This window comes from Anomaloglossus baeobatrachus, chromosome 9 (genome assembly GCF_048569485.1).
Source record: "Anomaloglossus baeobatrachus isolate aAnoBae1 chromosome 9, aAnoBae1.hap1, whole genome shotgun sequence".
Classification (NCBI taxonomy): domain Eukaryota; kingdom Metazoa; phylum Chordata; class Amphibia; order Anura; family Aromobatidae; genus Anomaloglossus; species Anomaloglossus baeobatrachus.
The window spans coordinates 26,634,236-26,655,725 of NC_134361.1; the positions used below are offsets into that span (position 1 = coordinate 26,634,236).

Consider the following 21,490-nt stretch of genomic DNA (forward strand, 5'->3'; position numbering starts at 1 on the left):
GGTTGCAGAGGGCAAATTACCTTCCCTTCTGGAGAAGGAAGCCTGGAGACCAGTGAGGGCCAAGAGCAGCAGTGCGGAGAGGCTTACTTTGTTATAAGGGGCTTTTTTTGTAAGGCCAACATAGGCACATTTTTCATGTATAAAATTAGTGAATAGCCCCTTTAAATTAACTTTGAGTTCTCAAGTGTTAGATTATTGGGTGGTCCATAGCTGGAAGTCCTGTTCCTCAACATCGAAGTGACCATTAATGAAAAGTCTGACCCCACAAAAGTGTGTTACAGAAAGGAGACAACTCCAATTCAGTGGAGATGAACCATCACTTGTGATCAAGATGGGGACTTCCCAATTCTCTGGATTCATTAGGGTCTCAAGAGCAGGACCACCAACTTCCTGATTTATAGATGTCATAAAACTGTTGACCCCAATTGGTGATGATCCACCGCTCTACCTCACCGCCAACATCCAAGAGTGGAAAGGCAACTATGTGTCTTCTACATCCGTACGGTACGTGTCTAAGAAATAGAAAAAAAAATTACGGTAAGTTTGAACATTTTAAGATTTTTTTTTTAATGACACAGGTCTTAAGGAATTAAAAAATTTTGCTTCCTCCATACTCCTGCTACTCTGATTTCCTAAATGACAAATTGTCTCTAACTCCATCCAGTCTATATATAGACACTCCACCCTCACCTAGCACCCAGATATCTGACCCAAAGGAACACATACGTTACCTTGTGATTGTCATGTATGAGGTCACTGATCACACACCTTGGAGCACGCCCTTCCTTCTATATGTCTTAATGTATATATATATACTGTGTATATGTGTGCATTCTCTGTTGTGTACATATATGTAGTTAGAAAGGGAGAAGGAGACTATATTCTGGACATATTATCTCCAGGAGGACTTAACTGGATATTTATTTTTGAGCCAAAGTGACTTCTTTGCTGTTTTCTAATTTGGTTCGATACTTATATTTAATATTTATTCACCATGTATACTGCGCGGACCACACGAGCAATTATTCTGGGAATTGTACTGTTACTGACCGGTAAGAAACAACTTTCCCTTTATCTATTATATTCTATCACCTTCTATGTTATTGTGCATTACATTATATATTTATATAAATGTTATATATATATACATATATATATATATATATATATAACATTTATATGTGTGTATATATATATATATATATATATATATATATATATATATATGTATATATATATATGGTATTTTTTATATATATATATATATATATATATGTAAAATATATATATATATATATATACTGTAGATATGTATATCTATCTATATATATATGTGTGTATACATATATACATATATATATATATATATATATATATATGTTTACATAAATATATACTATTTTTTATTTCTGTATGTATATATATATTTTTTATATATGTACCGTGTGTGTATGTATATATATATATATATATATATTTAATGAGGTAAGATATACTGACCAGGAAATCTAGATATAATTTGATTGTTTGGTCATCAAGATTGTTAGTCCTTTAGTGTTACCCAGGGTGCACCACGTGGAGGCGGACTAACATTGCACCCCAATGGATGGATATCCATCTCTTTATATATACTTATATACATATATATATATATATATATATACACATATATATGTATATACATAAATATTATATATATATATATATATATATATACACTGTATTTACATATATATATATATATATATATATTTATATATATTTATATATATATATATATATATATATATATATATATATACATACATATATATATATATATATATATATATATATATATATATATATATATATATATGCTGCTCAAAAATATAAAAGAAGCAACAAAATACCACTTCTTTGTTTAAGCATCCCCTTTCTTTTTTCTTTTTTTGAGCAGTATATATATATATATATAATATTAGAATATTAGAAGTTTTATTGAACCTAACTCTTTTCTTGGTTTGTTTGTTTTTTTCCAGTTTTCAATTGTATTAATTTGATTTTGTATCATGTTTTATTTTTTCATATTTTTGTGTATTTATTATATTAGAGGGTTTATTGAACTTAACTCTGTATCGTTGGTTTGTTGATTTTTGTTTTTTGGTTTTTTTTCATTTTTCAGTCATATTTATTTTATATTGTATTATGTTTTATTTTATCATACTACACTTTTCTATATCATACAGTGTTTTTTAATTTTATTTTATTTTTGTATTTAATTATAATATAGTAAATAGAATTAAATTGTTTGATATTACGTTTTTAGATTACATTTAACTTTTTTTTTTACTTTTGTACTTAGTTAAGTTTATCTTATGTTTACTTATTTTATATAATTTCAAATTTTATAATAATAATAATAGTAATAATAGTTTATTTTTTTATTTTCATGGTAGGGACTCATTTTACTTTTATGATTTTTTTTCCTTCTTTTTTGTAGCCTTAGATATTTTTCTGGTTTTTAATGGAAATGAAAATTTCCGGTGTTTTATTCTGGAGCAATTCTTGATATTTCACACACACTCAATGCATAGAGCAATGTTTGGCCGCATGTCTATGATCGCACTCCTATCTGGTGGAAATCAATATGGCTGTTACAGTGACCCTGAAAATACCAGGATTTATAGCTATACAATCACAGGTGTAACAAGTGATAGCCACTTCATGAAGCCTCAGATCACGAAGTTACTGAACAGATCTTGAATAATGATGATCTAAAGGACATTAAAGGGACTGTCCACTTTTGGGGTCTTTTTCCCCCCCTTAAATGTATGTATTTTGGGCTAAGAATCATTTTTGCAATTGAGTTTCATTAAAATTTTGCTTTCACAAGCTCTTTGTTTTCCAATACATTCAACTTTGATATGGTCTTTGGTCATAAAACAGCTTAGAGTAGGTCAGAAAAAACGATTAAAGAGAGCTCACTGACAGATCCTCCGTTACCTCATTCTGCAGCCTGCAATAGACAGTGCAGCACAGACGCTACAAAATACAAACAGTGCAAAAAAAATCTGAAACTCAACTGAAAAAAATATTTTCAGCCCCAAATACATGTATTGAAGTGGACAACCCATTTAATCAAATCCCATCAATAAGCTGAGGGTGAGGCCCTGCCCCCCACTCGGCCCCGCCCCCTCCCGCAATCCGCACATGTATGTATACACACACACACACACCTGTCCCCAGCCATGCAGACAAGCACACCCACATCTGGCCCCGCCCCCGCTCGGCTCCGTCCCCTCCCGCACTCCGCATGCACACACACACACTCACACTCACTCACTCACTCACCTGTCCCCAGCCATGCAGACCGCAGCACTGCCACTGACATCCTCAGCACCTGGCCCCGCCCCCCGCTCGGCTCCGCCCCCTCCCGCATTCAGCATGTGTATACACACACACACACACACACTCACACACTCTCACACACACACACTCACCTGTCCTGCAGTCCCTGCGGCACTGACGTCCTCAGTGCCACGGCCCTGCTCGGCTCCCCCCCACCCGAACTCCGCCCCCCGCACACACCGGAATCCAACAAAGAATTCTGTTCTTTGTCATCCGTTGTACAGCGTTGTACAGCGCATCAGTCACATGCGTCAAGCGACGCATGTGACTGATACAAAATAACGGAAATGTGAACTTAGCCTCAATGATTGTGAATACTGATGAGCGAGCACTACCATGCTCGGGTGCTCAGTACTGGTAACTAGTGATGAGCGGGCACTACCATGCTCGGGGGCTCAGTACTGGTAACTAGTGATGAGCGGGCACTACCATGCTCAGGTGCTTAGTACTGGTAACTAGTGATGAGTGGGCACTACCATGCTCGGGTGCACAGTACTCGTAACTAGTGATGAGCGGGCACTACCATGCTCTGGTGCTTGGTACTCGTAACTAGTGATGAGCGGGCACTACTATGCTCGGGTGCTCAGTACTGGTAACTAGTGATGAGGGAACACTACCATGCTCAGGTGCTCAGTACTGGTAACTAGTGATGAGTGAGCACTACCATGCTCGGGTGCTCAGTACTGGTAACTAGTGATGAGCGGGCACTACCATGCTCGGGTGCTCAGTACTGGTAACTAGTGATGAGGGAACACTACCATGCTCGGGTGCTCAGTACTCGTAACTAGTGATGAGTGAGCACTACCATGCTCGGGTGCTCAGTACTGGTAACTAGTGATGAGCGGGCACTACCATGCTCGGGTGCTCAGTACTGGTAACTAGTGATGAGCGGGCACTACCATGCTCAGGTGCTTAGTACTGGTAACTAGTGATGAGTGGGCACTACCATGCTCGGGTGCACAGTACTCGTAACTAGTGATGAGCGGTCACTACCATGCTCTGGTGCTTGGTACTCGTAACTAGTGATGAGCGGTCACTACCATGCTCTGGTGCTCAGTACTGGTAACTAGTGATGAGCGGGCACTACCATGCTCGGGTGCTCAGTACTGGTAACTAGTGATGAGGGGGCACTACCATGCTCGGGTGCTCAGAACTCGTAACTAGTGATGAGCGGGCACTACCATGCTCAGGTGCTCAGTACTGGTAACTAGTGATGAGCGGGCACTACCATGCTCAGGTGCTCAGTACTGGTAACTAGTGATGAGCGGGCACTACCATGCTCGGGTGCTCAGTACTGGTAACTAGTGATGAGCGGGCACTACCATGCTCGGGTGCTCAGTACTGGTAACTAGTGATGAGCGGGCACTACCATGCTCGGGTGCTCAGTACTGGTAACTAGTGATGAGCGGGCACTACCATGCTCAGGTGCTCAGTACTGGTAACTAGTGATGAGCGGGCACTACCATGCTCGGGTGCTCAGTACTGGTAACTAGTGATGAGCGGGCACTACCATGCTCGGGTGCTCAGTACTGGTAACTAGTGATGAGGGGGCACTACCATGCTCGGGTGCTCAGTACTGGTAACTAGTGATGAGCGGGCACTACCATGCTCGGGTGCTCAGCACTGGTAACTAGTGATGAGCGGGCACTACCATGCTCAGGTGCTCAGTACCCGTAACTAGTGATGAGCGGGCACTACCATGCTCAGGTGCTCAGTACCCGTAACTAGTGATGAGCGGGCACTACCATGCTCGGGTGCTCAGTACTGGTAACTAGTGATGAGTGGGCACTACCATGCTCGGGTGCTCGGTACTGGTAACTAGTGATGAGTGGGCACTACCATGCTCAGGTGCTCTGTACTGGTAGCTAGTGATGAGCGGGCACTACCATGCTCGGGTGCTCAGTACTGGTAACTAGTGATGAGTGGGCACTACCATGCTCGGGTGCTCAGTACTGGTAACTAGTGATGAGGGGGCACTACCATGCTCGGGTGCTCAGTACTGGTAACTAGTGATGAGGGGGCACTACCATGCTCGGGTGCTCAGTACTGGTAACTAGTGATGAGCGGGCACTACCATGCTCGGGTGCTCAGTACTGGTAACTAGTGATGAGGGGGCACTACCATGCTCGGGTGCTCAGCACTGGTAACTAGTGATGAGCGGGCACTACCATGCTCAGGTGCTCAGTACTCGTAACTAGTGATGAGCGGGCACTACCATGCTCGGGTGCTCAGTACTGGTAACTAGTGATGAGCGGGCACTACCATGCTCGGGTGCTCAGTACTGGTAACTAGTGATGAGCGGGCACTACCATGCTCGGGTGCTCGGTACTGGTAACTAGTGATGAGCGGGCACTACCATGCTCAGGTGCTCAGTACTGGTAACTAGTGATGAGTGGGCACTACCATGCTCGGGTGCTCAGTACTGGTAACTAGTGATGAGCGGGCACTACCATGCTCGGGTGCTCGGTACTCGTAACTAGTGATGAGTGGGCACTACCATGCTCGGGTGCTCAGTACTGGTAACTAGTGATGAGGGGGCACTACCATGCTCGGGTGCTCAGTACTGGTAACTAGTGATGAGCGGGCACTACCATGCTCGGGTGCTCAGCACTGGTAACTAGTGATGAGCGGGCACTACCATGCTCAGGTGCTCAGTACTCGTAACTAGTGATGAGCGGGCACTACCATGCTCGGGTGCTCAGTACTGGTAACTAGTGATGAGCGGGCACTACCATGCTCAGGTGCTCAGTACTCATAACTAGTGATGAGCGGGTACTACCATGCTCGGGGGCTCAGTACTGGTAACTAGTGATGACTGGGCACTACCATGCTCGGGTGCTCGGTACTCGTAACTAGTGATGAGCGGGCACTACCATGCTCGGGTGCTCAGTACTCGTAACTAGTGATGAGCGGGCACTACCATGCTCGGGTGCTCGGTACTCGTAACTAGTGATAAGCGGGCACTACCATGCTCGGGTGCTCAGAACTCGTAACTAGTGATGAGCGGACACTACCATGCTCGGGTGCTCAGTACTCGTAACTAGTGATGAGCGGGCACTACCATGCTCGGGTGCTCAGTACTGGTAACTAGTGATGAGCGGGCACTACCATGCTCGGGTGCTCAGTACTGGTAACTAGTGATGAGCGGGCACTACCATGCTCGGGTGCTCAGTACTCGTAACTAGTGATGAGCGGGCACTACCATGCTCAGGTGCTCAGTACTCGTAACTAGTGATGAGCGGACACTACCATGCTCGGGTGCTCAGTACTCGTAACTAGTGATGAGCGGGCACTACCATGCTCGGGTGCTCAGTACTGGTAACTAGTGATGAGCGGGCACTACCATGCTCGGGTGCTCAGTACTGGTAACTAGTGATGAGCGGGCACTACCATGCTCGGGTGCTCAGTACTCGTAACTAGTGATGAGCGGGAACTACCATGCTCGGGGGCTCAGTACTGGTAACTAGTGATGAGCGGGCACTAACATGCTCGGGTGCTCGGTACTCGTAACTAGTGATGAGCGGGCACTAACATGCTCGGGTGCTCGGCATGTATTCTGTCATCAAAGAGACGGTTTGTAGTTACTGTTTTGATGGAACCAGGGCCAAAAAGGAAACTTTTGTTTTATTCTTCTGATTATTTACAAATAGTGAAACAACAAAGTAGAATGTGTGTGCGGCTCCTTGGATACCCCGGTAGCAATGATCTCCTTGTTTGGCGGGTATCAGCATTCCGCAACCATTCATCGGTTATCTACAGTTAGCGACCTCATAGTGCAAATATCGGAGGCCATACATTATGTGTAACAAAGAGTGTCACGCCTGATTACATCTCACCTTGTTTACCTGCCTTATCAGCTTTCTATAGGTTGTTGGTTAAGGGCTATATAAATGTGAATGTATAGCATTACCTACAATGTGTCACTGGATGGACCACATGACTGGTATATGCATGACTTCATGCTCCGGTCCCACTGGCATCCTGATTCCATTACTTCTGATGAGCAGAATAACAAAGTACACTGCTCTGATCTATCCAATAAAGAAAAACTGAAACCTGACTGTTACGTCACCACCGGAGTCTGCTCCAGCGACTTCTGCTCCGATCACCAGGCGACGCCGTGTTCCTGCCGTGGATGGTGCTGGTGATGGGAGGGGAGTCGATGCCAGCGGCACCGGTGGGCGCAGGCTCCGATCATCCACTGGGCTGGGTTATCTTGGGATCTGCAGTACCACTGGCTGACTGTAGGTGGCGTGTGTCTTCCAGCTGAAGTACCATCATTCAGCTACAGCCAATGGGAAGACACCACACCCTTCTTAGTTCCCCTTTTGTCTGCTGACCTCTGCCAGAGATAGTTCTGATTTCCTGGCTCCTGGTCCATCCTATTCTGTTTTGTGATTCCTGTGTGCTGACTTCTGCGTGTTTTCTGACTACCCTCCTGCCTGCTGTTTATGTACCTCGCTGCCCGATCCGGATGTGACCTCTGCTACGTTTTCTGATTACGTCCTTGTCTGCCGATACTGTCCCTGTTCTGCTATTCCTGGTTTGACCCTGCCTAACGACTACTCTGATCGGACTGCAGCCTCCCACAGGTAGGGATCACCAGGGCCCTGTGTAATTCCAAATCCCTGTATAGGGGTTAAAGGGTTTCAGGGTTCTGGGGGTCCTGCTTGGTGAGGGGCTTCTCTCTAGCCTGTCCATTATATCCCATCTGAGTCTGTTGATCCAGACAGGCGTTACACTGACAAACCCATTATCCCTCATTGAGATCCAGTAGGATTTATTACTAAATGGATCATATGGATACATTACATTCAGTTGTAGGAAGCCCATGACGTCGGTGGGAAAAGACTTTCGTAGAATGGGACATTAATTATGATAAACAATACGACCACTTCAATAGAAATGGTTTATGCAGACCCTTACATCAAGTAAGGTTAGGTTAGTGCAATGTCATGGTCCCAGATCAGCACTTTACTGGGGGCTTTCAAAGTCATTGACCCGATTTATCAAAGCTATTATACCAAAAGTCTGCTGTAAAAAAAACTGTGAAAAGTCATAAAAACTTTGAACAACATGAGATGGCTCTAAAATTTACCTATTTTTGTCATTTTCACAGCATTTTTTCTGCAGAACTCCCTAGGGAGGCGGAGGGGGGGGGGGCAGGAAAATCGCTGAATTGACACCCAGGTCACTGCTGGAAAGTGAAAATTAAATTATTTATTTATTTATTTTTAAAAAAGGGTGGGGTCCCCCCCATTTTTGATAAACAGGTAAAGCAGACAGCTGTGCGGGCTGATCTCAGGCTGGGATTGTCCATGGTTATTTGGCCCTTCCCAGACTAAAAAAAGCAGCCCACAGCCGCTCTAGAATTGACGCATCCTCTAGTTGCGCCAATTCTGCAGCTTTGCCCGGCTCTTCCCTGATTTCCCTGGTGCGTTGGCAATTGAGGTAATATTTTTGGGGCTTGATGTCAGCTGTGAATTGTCAACTGCCATCAAAAAAAGGGGTTAATAATGGAGAAGTGTATATCAGACATCCACATTACTAACCCAGCCCACAGAAAGCTTTACCTTGGCTGGTTATCAAAAATCGGGGGGACCCCACACCATTTCTTTTTATTACCCAGGTATGTAAAATTCCTCATTTACATTCTTCTCACTTTTTCCACGAGCCCAGGAACATCAGTGCAATACAGTAGAGCACCATCTTCAGAAAAGTATGGAATTAAATATTTTTTTCTGTTTCTGTACCATGAAAACCTGGTACCTGGAGCTAGCAGGTACCGAGCATCGCAACTCCGGGGCTCATATAAAAATCCATGATACAATGCGGCCAGGCAATCACTGTAATGGCAGTAGCCAACATTGCTATGGCATTACCATGATTTGAAGGCAATTTCTGTATGTTTAGTGTCTGAAAAACAGCCGTGAAATAACGGGCATGGCGCTACTCAGTCGAGTCCATTGAGTACACTCGCCCATCACTAGCAATACCCACAATTTGACTCTAGTAACTTAGGGGACACTCAACCAAACCCAACATACGTTCTATAATACTTACTAATAATGCTTATTTGTTTCTCTCATAGTGCCCCCTGTTGAAGCACAGGCAAATTCATTTCTTTCAACATTACAAAATATTATCGCTGCAATTGCTCAAGCCATTGCAAATTTAATAAAGCAGATATCAAATCTGACAAAGCCAACGACTGCACCGAGTACTTCAACAGTCTCGAGTACAGCGGTAACGTCAAGAACCTCAACCAGCACCACAACCAGCACCACAACCAGCACCACAACCAGCACTAAGCCAACTGTAACCAGCACTACAACCAGCACTAAGCCATCTGTAACCAGCAATTCTCCAACTACATCCACTACTGTGACCAGAACGTCCACGATTACCACTGAGACTACATCTACTACATCCACCACGGGAGTGAGTAGTACATCCCCTTACTCATCAGTCACTTCAAGTACGACTAATCCTACTACAGGTGCAATAAGCACAGCACTTACACCATCAAACACTGCAGGAACCATTGATACTGGGCCAACTAGCCAGCCCATATCTACACCTGACACAAATCAGCAATCAACTACAGGAGCAACCAGTACCAAAATCCTGTCCACCACAAACAATGCATCTTCAGCCAGTCAAGAGACCAGTAGTACACCAATAGCTTCATCATCCAGTATTGTACCTACAACACAAACATCTTCAACTGGAGCCTTCAGTTCCCCAAATTCTCCATCCACTTTACATTCAAGCAGTGAAACAAGTTACGCTCCAACATCTTCCAGTGGTCAGACTACATCCAGCAGCTCAGGTGTTACTACAGAAACTAGTAGTCAGTTATCATCGAGTAATGTTGTTACATCAAGTGGAACTAGTAAGCTGCCATCTTCTACTATCTACACATCTTCAACTGTTACTGGCAGCCCAGCAGCATCACTACCTGTAATCAGTAATCAGATACCAACAACCAATCAACCCACATTGTCAAGTACGTCCACAAGTGTCCATACATCTTCCAGTACCACAGCTCCTGCCAGTGGATCTAGTATCCCTCCATCTTCTAGTAATATTGCCACTTCTTCCAGTGCTGGAACACATATACAATCAACGGTAACTACCATATCATCAACATCAAATGTTCAAACCAGCAGTCAGCCACCAACAACCAACTCCCCAACATCCTCTAGTGTTTCCATAAGTGGCCAAACATCTTCCAGTACCACAGCTGCTGCCAGTGGATCTAGTATCCCTCCATCTTCTAGTAATATTGTCACTTCTTCCAGTGGTGCCGGAACACATATACAATCAACGGTAACTACCATACCATCAACATCAAATGTTCAAACCAGCAGTCAGCCAACAACAACCAACTCCCCAACATCCTCTAGTGTTTCCATAAGTGGCCAAACATTTTCCAGTGCCACAGTTCCTGCCAGTGGATCTAGTATCCAGACATCTTCTAGCAATATCGTCACTACTTCCAGTGCCGGAACACATATACAATCAACGGTAACTACCATACCATCAACATCAAATGTTCAAACCAGCAGTCAGCCAACAACAACAACCAACTCACCAACATCCTCTATTGTTTCCATAAGTGGCCAAACATCTTCCATTACCACAGCTCCTTCCAGTGGATCTAGTATCCCCCCATCTTCTAGCAATATCGTCACTACTTCCAGTGCCGGAACACATATACAATCAACGGTAACTACCATACCATCAACATCAAATGTTCAAACCAGCAGTCAGCCAACAACAACCAACTCACCAACATCCTCTAGTGTTTCCATAAGTGGCCAATCATCTTCCAGTACCACAGCTCCTGCCAGTGGATCTAGTATCCAGACATCTTCTAGCAATATCATCACTTCTTCCAGTGCCAGAACACATATACAATCAACAGTAACTACCATACCATCAACATCAAATGTTCAAACCAGCAGTCAGCCAACAACAACCAACTCACCAACATCCTCTATTGTTTCCATAAGTGGCCAAACATCTTCCATTACCACAGCTCCTTCCAGTGGATCTAGTATCCCTCCATCTTCTAGCAATATCATCACTTCTTCCAATGCCGGAACACATATACAATCAACGGTAACTACCATACCATCAACATCAAATGTTCAAACCAGCAGTCAGCCAACAACAACCAACTCCCCAACATCCTCTAGTGTTTCCATAAGTGGCCAATCATCTTCCAGTACCACAGCTCCTGCCAGTGGATCTAGTATCCCTCCATCTTCTAGCAATATCATCACTTCTTCCAGTGCCGGAACACATATACAATCAACGGTAACTACCATACCATCAACATCAAATGTTCAAACCAGCAGTCAACCAACATCAACCAACTCCCCAACATCCTCTAGTGTTTCCATAAGTGGCCAAACATCCACAGCTCCTTCCAGTGGATCTAGTATCCCCCCATCTTCTAGCAATATCGTCACTACTTCCAGTGCCGGAACACCTATACAATCAACTGTAACTACCATACCATCAACATCAAATGTTCAAACCAGCAGTCAGCCAACAACAACCAACTCCCCAACATCCTCTAGTGTTTCCATAAGTGGCCAAACATCTTCCAGTACCACAGCTCCTGCCAGTGGATCTAGTATCCCTCCATCTTCTAGCAATATCATCACTTCTTCCAATGCCGGAACACATATACAATCAACGGTAACTACCATACCATCAATATCAAATGTTCAAACCAGCAGTCAGCCAACAACAACCAACTCCCCAACATCCTCTAGTGTTTCCATAAGTGGCCAATCATCTTCCAGTACCACAGCTCCTTCCAGTGGATCTAGTATCCCCCCATCTTCTAGCAATATCGTCACTACTTCCAGTGCCGGAACACCTATACAATCAACTGTAACTACCATACCATCAACATCAAATGTTCAAACCAGCAGTCAGCCAACAACAACCAACTCCCCAACATCCTCTAGTGTTTACATAAGTGGCCAAACATCTTCCAGTACCACAGCTCCTGCCAGTGGATCTAGTATCCCTCCATCTTCTAGCAATATCATCACTTCTTCCAGTGCCGGAATACATATACAATCAACGGTAATTACCATACCATCAACATCAAATGTTCAAACCAGCAGTCAGCCAACAACAACCAACTCCCCAACATCCTCTAGTGTTTCCATAAGTGGCCAATCATCTTCCAGTACCACAGCTCCTGGCAGTGGATCTAGTATCCCTCCATCTTCTAGCAATATCATCACTTCTTCCAGTGCCGGAATACATATACAATCAACGGTAATTACCATACCATCAACATCAAATGTTCAAACCAGCAGTCAGCCAACAACAACCAACTCCCCAACATCCTCTAGTGTTTCCATAAGTGGCCAAACATCTTCCAGTACCACAGCTCCTTCCAGTGGATCTAGTATCCCCCCATCTTCTAGCAATATCGTCACTACTTCCAGTGCCGGAACACCTATACAATCAACTGTAACTACCATACCATCAACATCAAATGTTCAAACCAGCAGTCAGCCAACAACAACCAACTCCCCAACATCCTCTAGTGTTTCCATAAGTGGCCAAACATCCTCCAGTACCACAGCTCCTGACAGTGGATCTAGTATCCCTCCATCTTCTAGCAATATCATCACTTCTTCCAAAGCCGGAACACATATACAATCAACGGTAACTACCATACCATCAACATCAAATGTTCAAACCAGCAGTCAGCCAACAACAACCAACTCCCCAACATCCTCTAGTGTTTCCATAAGTGGCCAATCATCTTCCAGTACCACAGCTCCTGCCAGTGGATCTAGTATCCAGACATCTTTTAGCAATATCATCACTTCTTCCAGTGCCGGAACACATATACAATCAACGGTAACTACCATACCATCAACATCAAATGTTCATACCAGCAGTCAGCCAACAACAACCAACTCACCAACATCCTCTATTGTTTCCATAAGTGGCCAAACATCTTCCATTACCACAGCTCCTTCCAGTGGATCTAGTATCCCCCCATCTTCTAGCAATATCGTCACTACTTCCAGTGCCGGAACACCTATACAATCAACTGTAACTACCATGCCATCAACTTCATATGTTCAAACCAGCAGTCAGCCAACAACAACCAACTCCCCAACATCCTCTAGTGTTTCCATAAGTGGCCAAACATCTCCCAGTACCACAGCTCCTGCCAGTGGATCTAGTATCCCTCCATCTTCTAGCAATATCATCACTTCTTCCAATGCCGGAACACATATACAATCAACGGTAACTACCATACCATCAACATCAAATGTTCAAACCAGCAGTCAGCCAACAACAACCAACTCCCCAACATCCTCTAGTGTTTCCATAAGTGGCCAAACATCTTCCAGTACCACAGTTCCTTCCAGTGGATCTAGTATCCCCCCATCTTCTAGCAATATCGTCACTACTTCCAGTGCCGGAACACCTATACAATCAACTGTAACTACCATACCATCAACATCAAATGTTCAAACCAGCAGTCAGCCAACAACAACCAACTCCCCAACATCCTCTAGTGTTTCCATAAGTGGCCAAACATCTTCCAGTACCACAGCTCCTGCCAGTGGATCTAGTATCCCTCCATCTTCTAGCAATATCATCACTTCTTCCAATGCCGGAACACATATACAATCAACGGTAACTACCATACCATCAACATCAAATGTTCAAACCAGCAGTCAGCCAACAACAACCAACTCCCCAACATCCTCTAGTGTTTCCATAAGTGGCCAATCATCTTCCAATACCACAGCTCCTGCCAGTGGATCTAGTATCCCTCCATCTTCTAGCAATTTCATCACTTCTTCCAATGCCGGAACACATATACAATCAACGGTAACTACCATACCATCAACATCAAATGTTCAAACCAGCAGTCAGCCAACAACAACCAACTCCCCAACATCCTCTAGTGTTTCCATAAGTGGCCAATCATCTTCCAATACCACAGCTCCTGCCAGTGGATCTAGTATCCAGACATCTTCTAGCAATATCATCACTTCTTCCAGTGCCAGAACACATATACAATCAACGGTAACTACCATACCATCAACATCAAATGTTCATACCAGCAGTCAGCCAACAACAACCAACTCACCAACATCCTCTATTGTTTCCATAAGTGGCCAAACATCTTCCAATACCACAGCTCCTGCCAGTGGATCTAGTATCCAGACATCTTCTAGCAATATCATCACTTCTTCCAGTGCCGGAACACATATACAATCAACGGTAACTACCATACCATCAACATCAAATAGTCAAACCAGCAGTCAGCCACCAGTAACCAACTCACCAACATCCTCTAGTGTTTCCATAAGTGGCCAAACATCTTCCATTACCACACTTGCTGCCAGTGGATCTAGTATCCCTCTATCTTCGAGTAATATTGCCACTTCTTCCAGTGCCGGAACACATATACAATCAACTGTAACTACCATACTATCAACATCAAATGTTCAAACCAGCAGTCAGCCACCAACAACCAACTCACCAACATTCTCTAGTGTTTCCATAAGCGGACAAACATCTTCCAGTACCACAGCTCCTGCCAGTGGGTCTAGTATCCCTCCATCTACCAGTAGTACTTTTCCATCTTCAATTACAGTAATTCAAGGACAATCATCCATAACTTCAAATATTGTAATCAGTAGTCAAGCATCATCAACCAAACCACAGACACTTTCTAGCTCTGCTGTAAGTGGCCAAACAACATCACTCAGTAATGGAGTCACTACTAGTCAGCCAGCTTCTAGCAATCCCATTACTTTTTCAACTGCAAATATCAACAGCTCGCCAATTATCTCAACTGGAATATTATCTACAGCTATTACAGGGACAAGTAGCCATCTTGTGTTTAACACTAGTAGCCTTCCAACTTCAAATACTGGAACAAGTATCCAACCATCAACCAACTCTCTGACAACTTCCAATGCTATACTTGGAACCAGTGGGATATCGTCTACAGCTATTAAAGGGACAAGTAGTCCTCTTGTGTCAATCAGTACCAGTACTATTCTTACTTCAACTTTGGGAACCATTCCACAGTCGACTCAAGTAAGCAGTACTGGATCATCCATCACAAACAGTCAACCAGAGAGTAACTCAGCAATAACTTCTACCTCCGCAGCTAGTAGCAAGCCATCATCCAGCAGTGTCATAACACTGTTCACTACTGTCACCAGCAATACTGCAGCTGTAAGTACAGGAATTACTAATTTTGCAAGCAGCGCACAAACCTCACATACTGGAACAAGTAGCCAAGCATCAGCCAATACTCTGACATCTTCCAGTTCAACATCTGCAACAGTTGTGCAACCATCAAGCCAAAGTGCCAGCAGCCAATCAGTTGTGAGCCAAACTTCGTCAACATCAAGTACCGTAACCAACAGCCAACCTCCAACTGGGATGACATTGTCAACAAGTAGCAAAACTTCACTTAGCAGCACATCAACTAATTCTGGCACTAGTAACCCAACATCTACTTTGGCAGCAGGAACTACTAATTTTGCAAGCAGTACCCCACCTTTAAATACTGGAACAAGTAGCCAATCATCAGCCAACACTCTGACATCTTCCAGTGCAGTAACTGGGACAAGTGGGATATCATCTACAACTATTACAGGGACAAGTAGTCCTTCAGGGTCTACTATTACCAGCGCTATACTTACCTCAAGTTTGGGAACCATTCCCCAGTCATCAACTAACAGTTTGTTATCCTCTAGTGCAGTATCCAATTCAACTACAAATAGTGGAGTTTTCTCTACTGCCTACTCTACTTCCCCTTCTCCAACCAATCTAACTTCAAGCAATATATCTACCACAGGAAGCACCACCCATAATCCTAGGACTAATAATACCACAGCCTCATTACCTTCCCCAACTAATTCAACATCCAACAGTAGGTCCACCACAGGGTTCTCCACCCAGACTTCTTCAATCATCACAACTAGATTGTCTAGTGTTGCTAGTACTATAGCCAGCACAAATACAACTCCAATAAATACCATGGTATCATCCACAACTGCTAAAAGTACAGAGAATCCTACTACTAATAATAGTGTAGTTTACACCAGCACTATGATACCTTCATCCATTGAATCAATATCTCCGATTTCATCCAAGAGCACTCTATTGTCTACTGTGTCACCCAGCACACTGGTAGCCTCAACCGGTGTCACATCACATACTACTCCAAGCCTCACTGTGCAACCTTCTACTAACACCACAACTACTCTAACCAGTACAAACACAACTTCATCGATAGTAGTTAGTACTCAGAATCTCTCCACTAATATTAGTCTTGCTACCTCAACTACTTTGGCCACTACAAAGTCAACTTCAACTGGGACAGCAACGTTTCCATCTACCACATCCAATATTAAAAATTCTTCAACCATAAATACTGTACCGTCTTCTACTTCCGTAAGTCCAACAGCAAACTCATCGATTTCAACAACTTCTCTTACTACTGCAACCACCACAACAAAACCTACTAATTCTACTGCTTCAGCTGCTATACCCAGTACAAACACAACTTCATCAATAGTAGTTAGTACTCAGAAGCCCTCTACTAATATTACTCTAGCTGCCTCAACTACTTTGGCCAATACAAAGTCAACCTCAACTGGGACACCAATATTTCCATCTACCACATCCAATATTAACAATTCTTCAACCATAAATACTGTACCGTCTTCTACTACTGTCTTCTCAAATGCAACAACTTCTCTTACTACTGCAACCACCACAACAAAATCTTCTGCTAATTCTACTGCTTCGGCTGCTATAACTAGTACAAATACAGCTTCAAAAATTACTGTGTCATCGTCTTCTATATTAGACAGAACCCAGAATTCTACCACTCCAGCTACGTCAACTACTTTGAGCACTACAAAGACAACTCCACCCCAAACAGCAATATCTCCATCAATAACATCCAATAGTCAGAACATTTCTTCCATAAGTACCGTTGTATCTTCTACTTCTGTCAGTCCATCAACAAACTCAGCCAATTCCACAACTTCTCATATTAATGCAACCACCACAACCACCACAAAACCTTCTATTACTTCTACTGCTTCAGCTGCAATAACCAGTACAAATACGACTTCAAAGAGTGCTGTGTCATCTTCTATACCTGACAGTGCCCATAACTCTACCACTTATAGTACTCCACTTACTTCAACTACATTGATCACTACAAGACCAACTTCACCTGAGACAGTGACATTTTCATCAACTGCATCTAATATTGAACACTCCACAACTATAATTACTGCACCATCTTCTGAAAACTCAACCAATGGTTCAACATCTCATACATATGCAACAATGAGAACTTCTACATCTTCAACTATCTTCACTGATACATCAACGAGTACTGTGCCATCATCTACCACTAACAGCACTGTAAGTCTGTCAACTATTTTGGCCTCTAGCACCTCAACATCAAGTACATCCATGTCTACCACTAACAGTACTGTAAGTCTGTCAACTATTTTGACCTCTAGCAACTCAACATCAAGTACATCTGGGTCGACCAGTAATACATTGAGTAGCCAAAGACTTACTACCACCAACCCATCTTTTATCAGCACTGTGACAACGTCTATGACTGGTAGTAGTCAAAATCCCTCCAATTCTAACAATGGGGCTTCCTCAAGTATGACGACTATGGCAAACCAAACCCCGATCAGCACAGTCACCACAACCACCAGCGGTAATGCACCTTCTACCAATGATTCAACAGCGTCTTCTACTGCTTCAACCATATCTTTGTCATCAATCAAACCAGCCACGATCTTCTCCACTTCAATTATTAGCCAGAATACTAATAGTCAATCAACTATTTTGTCAACTACTAAGACGTCCACATCTTTTTCTACTATTAGTCCTTCAACAAGTAAATCAACAGTGATACCATCTAATACGGAGGCTGTAAGTGGACAAACATCACTCAGTAATGTAACCACTACTAGCCAGCCATCTTCTAGCAGTGCCATTGCTTCTAACCCAACAACGACGCTTACATCTGGTATAACTACTAGTAGTAGCAGCACTGTCAGCACTACAACAAGTGTAAAGCCACAAACCACCAATACAGTAGTGTCTTCCAGTGGTGCCAACCAACAACCAACAAGTGCAACCTCAACAATAACCAAAGTTTCCACAAGTTCAAACACATCCATAGGATCAACTTTGGGTAAGTGGATTGTGGTAGTACAATAACGCAGAGAAATTAAAATTGTGAGATGGTATAATTGTATCTTTCTTTCTATTTCTGATTACAGCTTCTCCCTCAACCAACGTTATTCCCATGTGGGGCATCATCCTAATATGTCTTGGTGTCATCCTTGGTACAGTGGCAATCATAAGCACAATCTGTGGGGTAAGTTTTTGTCCTTCTTGTTTACTCTAAAGATAAATGTTCCTCATGTACCAGTCCCAAACAGCTAATTTAAAATTTCACCTATCCTAAAAAACATCTACCAATGTAGGTGGGAAGAAAGAGAAGGAGTGTTGTAGTTTCTCTTTGAGTCTGTGAAACTGCATACAATGAATCAGGAGGGGTACTAAAGTTGGGAGAAATCTAATTGGCTCAGAGTCGTAAAGTGCCCTCCCCTGCTCTACAAGCAAGGACTGATAATGGTAAAGTGTCCTCCCCTGCTGAATAGGTAAAGACTGATAATAGTTAAAGACCCGCCCCTGCTCTACAAGCAAGGACTGATAATGGTAAAGTGCCCCCCCCTGCTGAGTAGGTAAATACTGATAATAGTTAAAGGCCCACCCCTTCTCAGCAAGCAAGGAGTAATAATAGTAAAGTGTCCTCCCCTGCTGAATAGGTAAAGACTGATAATAGTTAAAGGTCCGCCCCTGCTCAGTAAGCAAGGAGTGATAATAGTAAAGTATCCTCCCCTGCTGAATAGGTAAATACTGATAATAGTTAAAGGCCCACCCCTTCTCAGCAAGCAAGGAGTAATAATAGTAAAGTGTCCTCCCCTGCTGAATAGGTAAAGACTGATAATAGTTAAAGGTCCGCCCCAGCTCAGTAAGCAAGGAGTGATAATAGTAAAGTATCCTCCCCTGCTGAATAAGCCAAGACTGATAATAGTTAAAGACCTGCCCCTGGTCTACAAGCAAGGACTGATAATGGTAAAGTGTCCTCCCCTGCTGAATAAGCTAGGTGTTATAATAGTAAAGTGCCCTCCCCTTCTCAGTAGGCGAGTACTGATAATGGTATAGTGCCCTTCCCTGCTTAGAAGGCAAGGACTGATAATAAAAAGTGCCCCCCTCTGCTCAACAGGCAAAGACTGGTAATGCTATAGTTCCTTCCCCTGCTCAGTAAGCAAGGAGTGATAATAGTAAAGTGTGCTCCCTTGCTGAACAGGTATGTTCTAACAATAGCAATGTGCCCTCCCCTGCTCAGCAGGCAAGTACTGATAATGATAAAATGACATTCCCTGCAGAGCAGGCCATGACTGATAATAAATACACTTCCCTGATGAGCACACAAGGACTGATTATAGAAAAGTGCCCTCATGCTCAGCAGGCAAGGACTGATAATGGTATAGTGCCCTCCCCTGCTTAGCAAGCAAGGACTTATAATAGAAAAATGCCCTCCCCTGCTCAGCAGGTAAATACTGATTATGGTGTAGTTCCTTCCCTTGCTTAGCAGGCAAGGACTAATCATAATTAAAGGTCCCCCTGCCCAGCATGCAAGTACTGATAACAATATAGTTCCTTCCCCTGCTTAGCAGGTAAGGACTGATAATAGTATAGTGCCCTCCCCTGCTTAGAAGGTAATGTCTGATAAAAGTATAGTGCACTCCCCTGCTTTACAGGCAAGGACTGCTAATAGTATAGTGCCCTCCCCTGTTTAGCAGGCAAGAACTGATAATGATAAAATGATATTTCCTGCAGAGCAGGCCATGACTGATAATAAAGACCCTTCCCTGCTGAGCACACAAGGACTGATTATAGAAAAGTGCCCTCTCATGCTCAGCAGGCAAGGACTGATAATGGTATAGTGCCCTCCCCTGCTCAGCAGGCAAGGACTGATAATAGTATAGTGCCCTCCCCTGCTTAGAAGGTAATGGCTGATAATAGTATAGTGCCCTCCCCTGCTTAGCAGGCAAGGACTGATAATAGTATTGTGCCCTCCCCTGCTTAGCAGGCAATGACTGATAATAGTATAGTGCCCTCCCCTGCTTAGCAGGCAAGAACTGATAATAGTATTGCGCCCTCCCCTGCTTAGCAGGCAAGAACTGATAATAGTATTGTGCCCTCCCCTGCTTAGCAGGCAAGGACTGATAATAGTATAGTGCCCTCCCCTGCTTAGCAGGCAAGGACTGATAATAGTATAGTGCCCTCCCCTGCTTAGCAGGCAAGAACTGATAATAGTATAGTGCCCTCCCCTGCTTAGAAGGTAATAGCTGATAACAGTATAGTTCCTTCCCCTGATTAGCAGGCAAGGACTGATAATAGTATAGTGCCCTCCCCTGCTTAGCAGGCAAGGACTGATAATCCCCCAGGTGATGTAGTAATAATCAAAAAGTACCACTTAGGCACAACAGTTTGCAGCACATCTTTAGATGCCTGGAGACTGACTATAAAAAAAATATTAGCCATAGGACAATACTAACATGATTTTTTTCCTTTCTTTAAACAGTCAGTCGAGGGTTTAAGAAGACTGAGTCGTCGAACAAGCTACAACATCAGCGTCTAACAAGGAGGACATCCCATATTCTTAAATGAGCTTCAAGGATGTTTTACTGAAAGAAAAAAAACAGTATTGGTGGACTAGTTCAATGTGTTGGACCATGGTATCATTCCGTGGTGGATGTATGCCTAGGAATGACATTTAGTGATAGGGGCTCCAGAGAACACATAGTTTACAAGAAGTTAATTGTTGCAGGTTTGGCGCTTCTTATATGGCACCTTGGCTTTTTGGTCTCTTACTAGAACATCAAGGGATATAGACTTCTTATATTTTGGTGAACCAGGTTTGGTCAACCTTGTAGGTCACCACATCTTGCAGATTCCC

The 21,490-nt window shown here is 43.4% G+C and overlaps 1 protein-coding gene across 1 annotated transcript; it reads left to right on the forward strand.

Moving 5' to 3' along the window:
• Positions 1-994: 994 nt before the first annotated feature.
• Positions 995-21,172, forward strand: LOC142251751 (uncharacterized). Its single transcript, XM_075324802.1, has 7 exons — positions 995-1,052; positions 9,482-17,381; positions 17,802-17,864; positions 18,069-18,360; positions 18,430-18,649; positions 18,738-18,835; positions 21,116-21,172. Exons 1-7 carry the CDS (start codon positions 995-997, stop codon positions 21,170-21,172), a joined length of 8,688 nt encoding a protein of 2,895 aa, XP_075180917.1.
• The last annotated feature ends 318 nt before the right edge of the window (positions 21,173-21,490 follow it).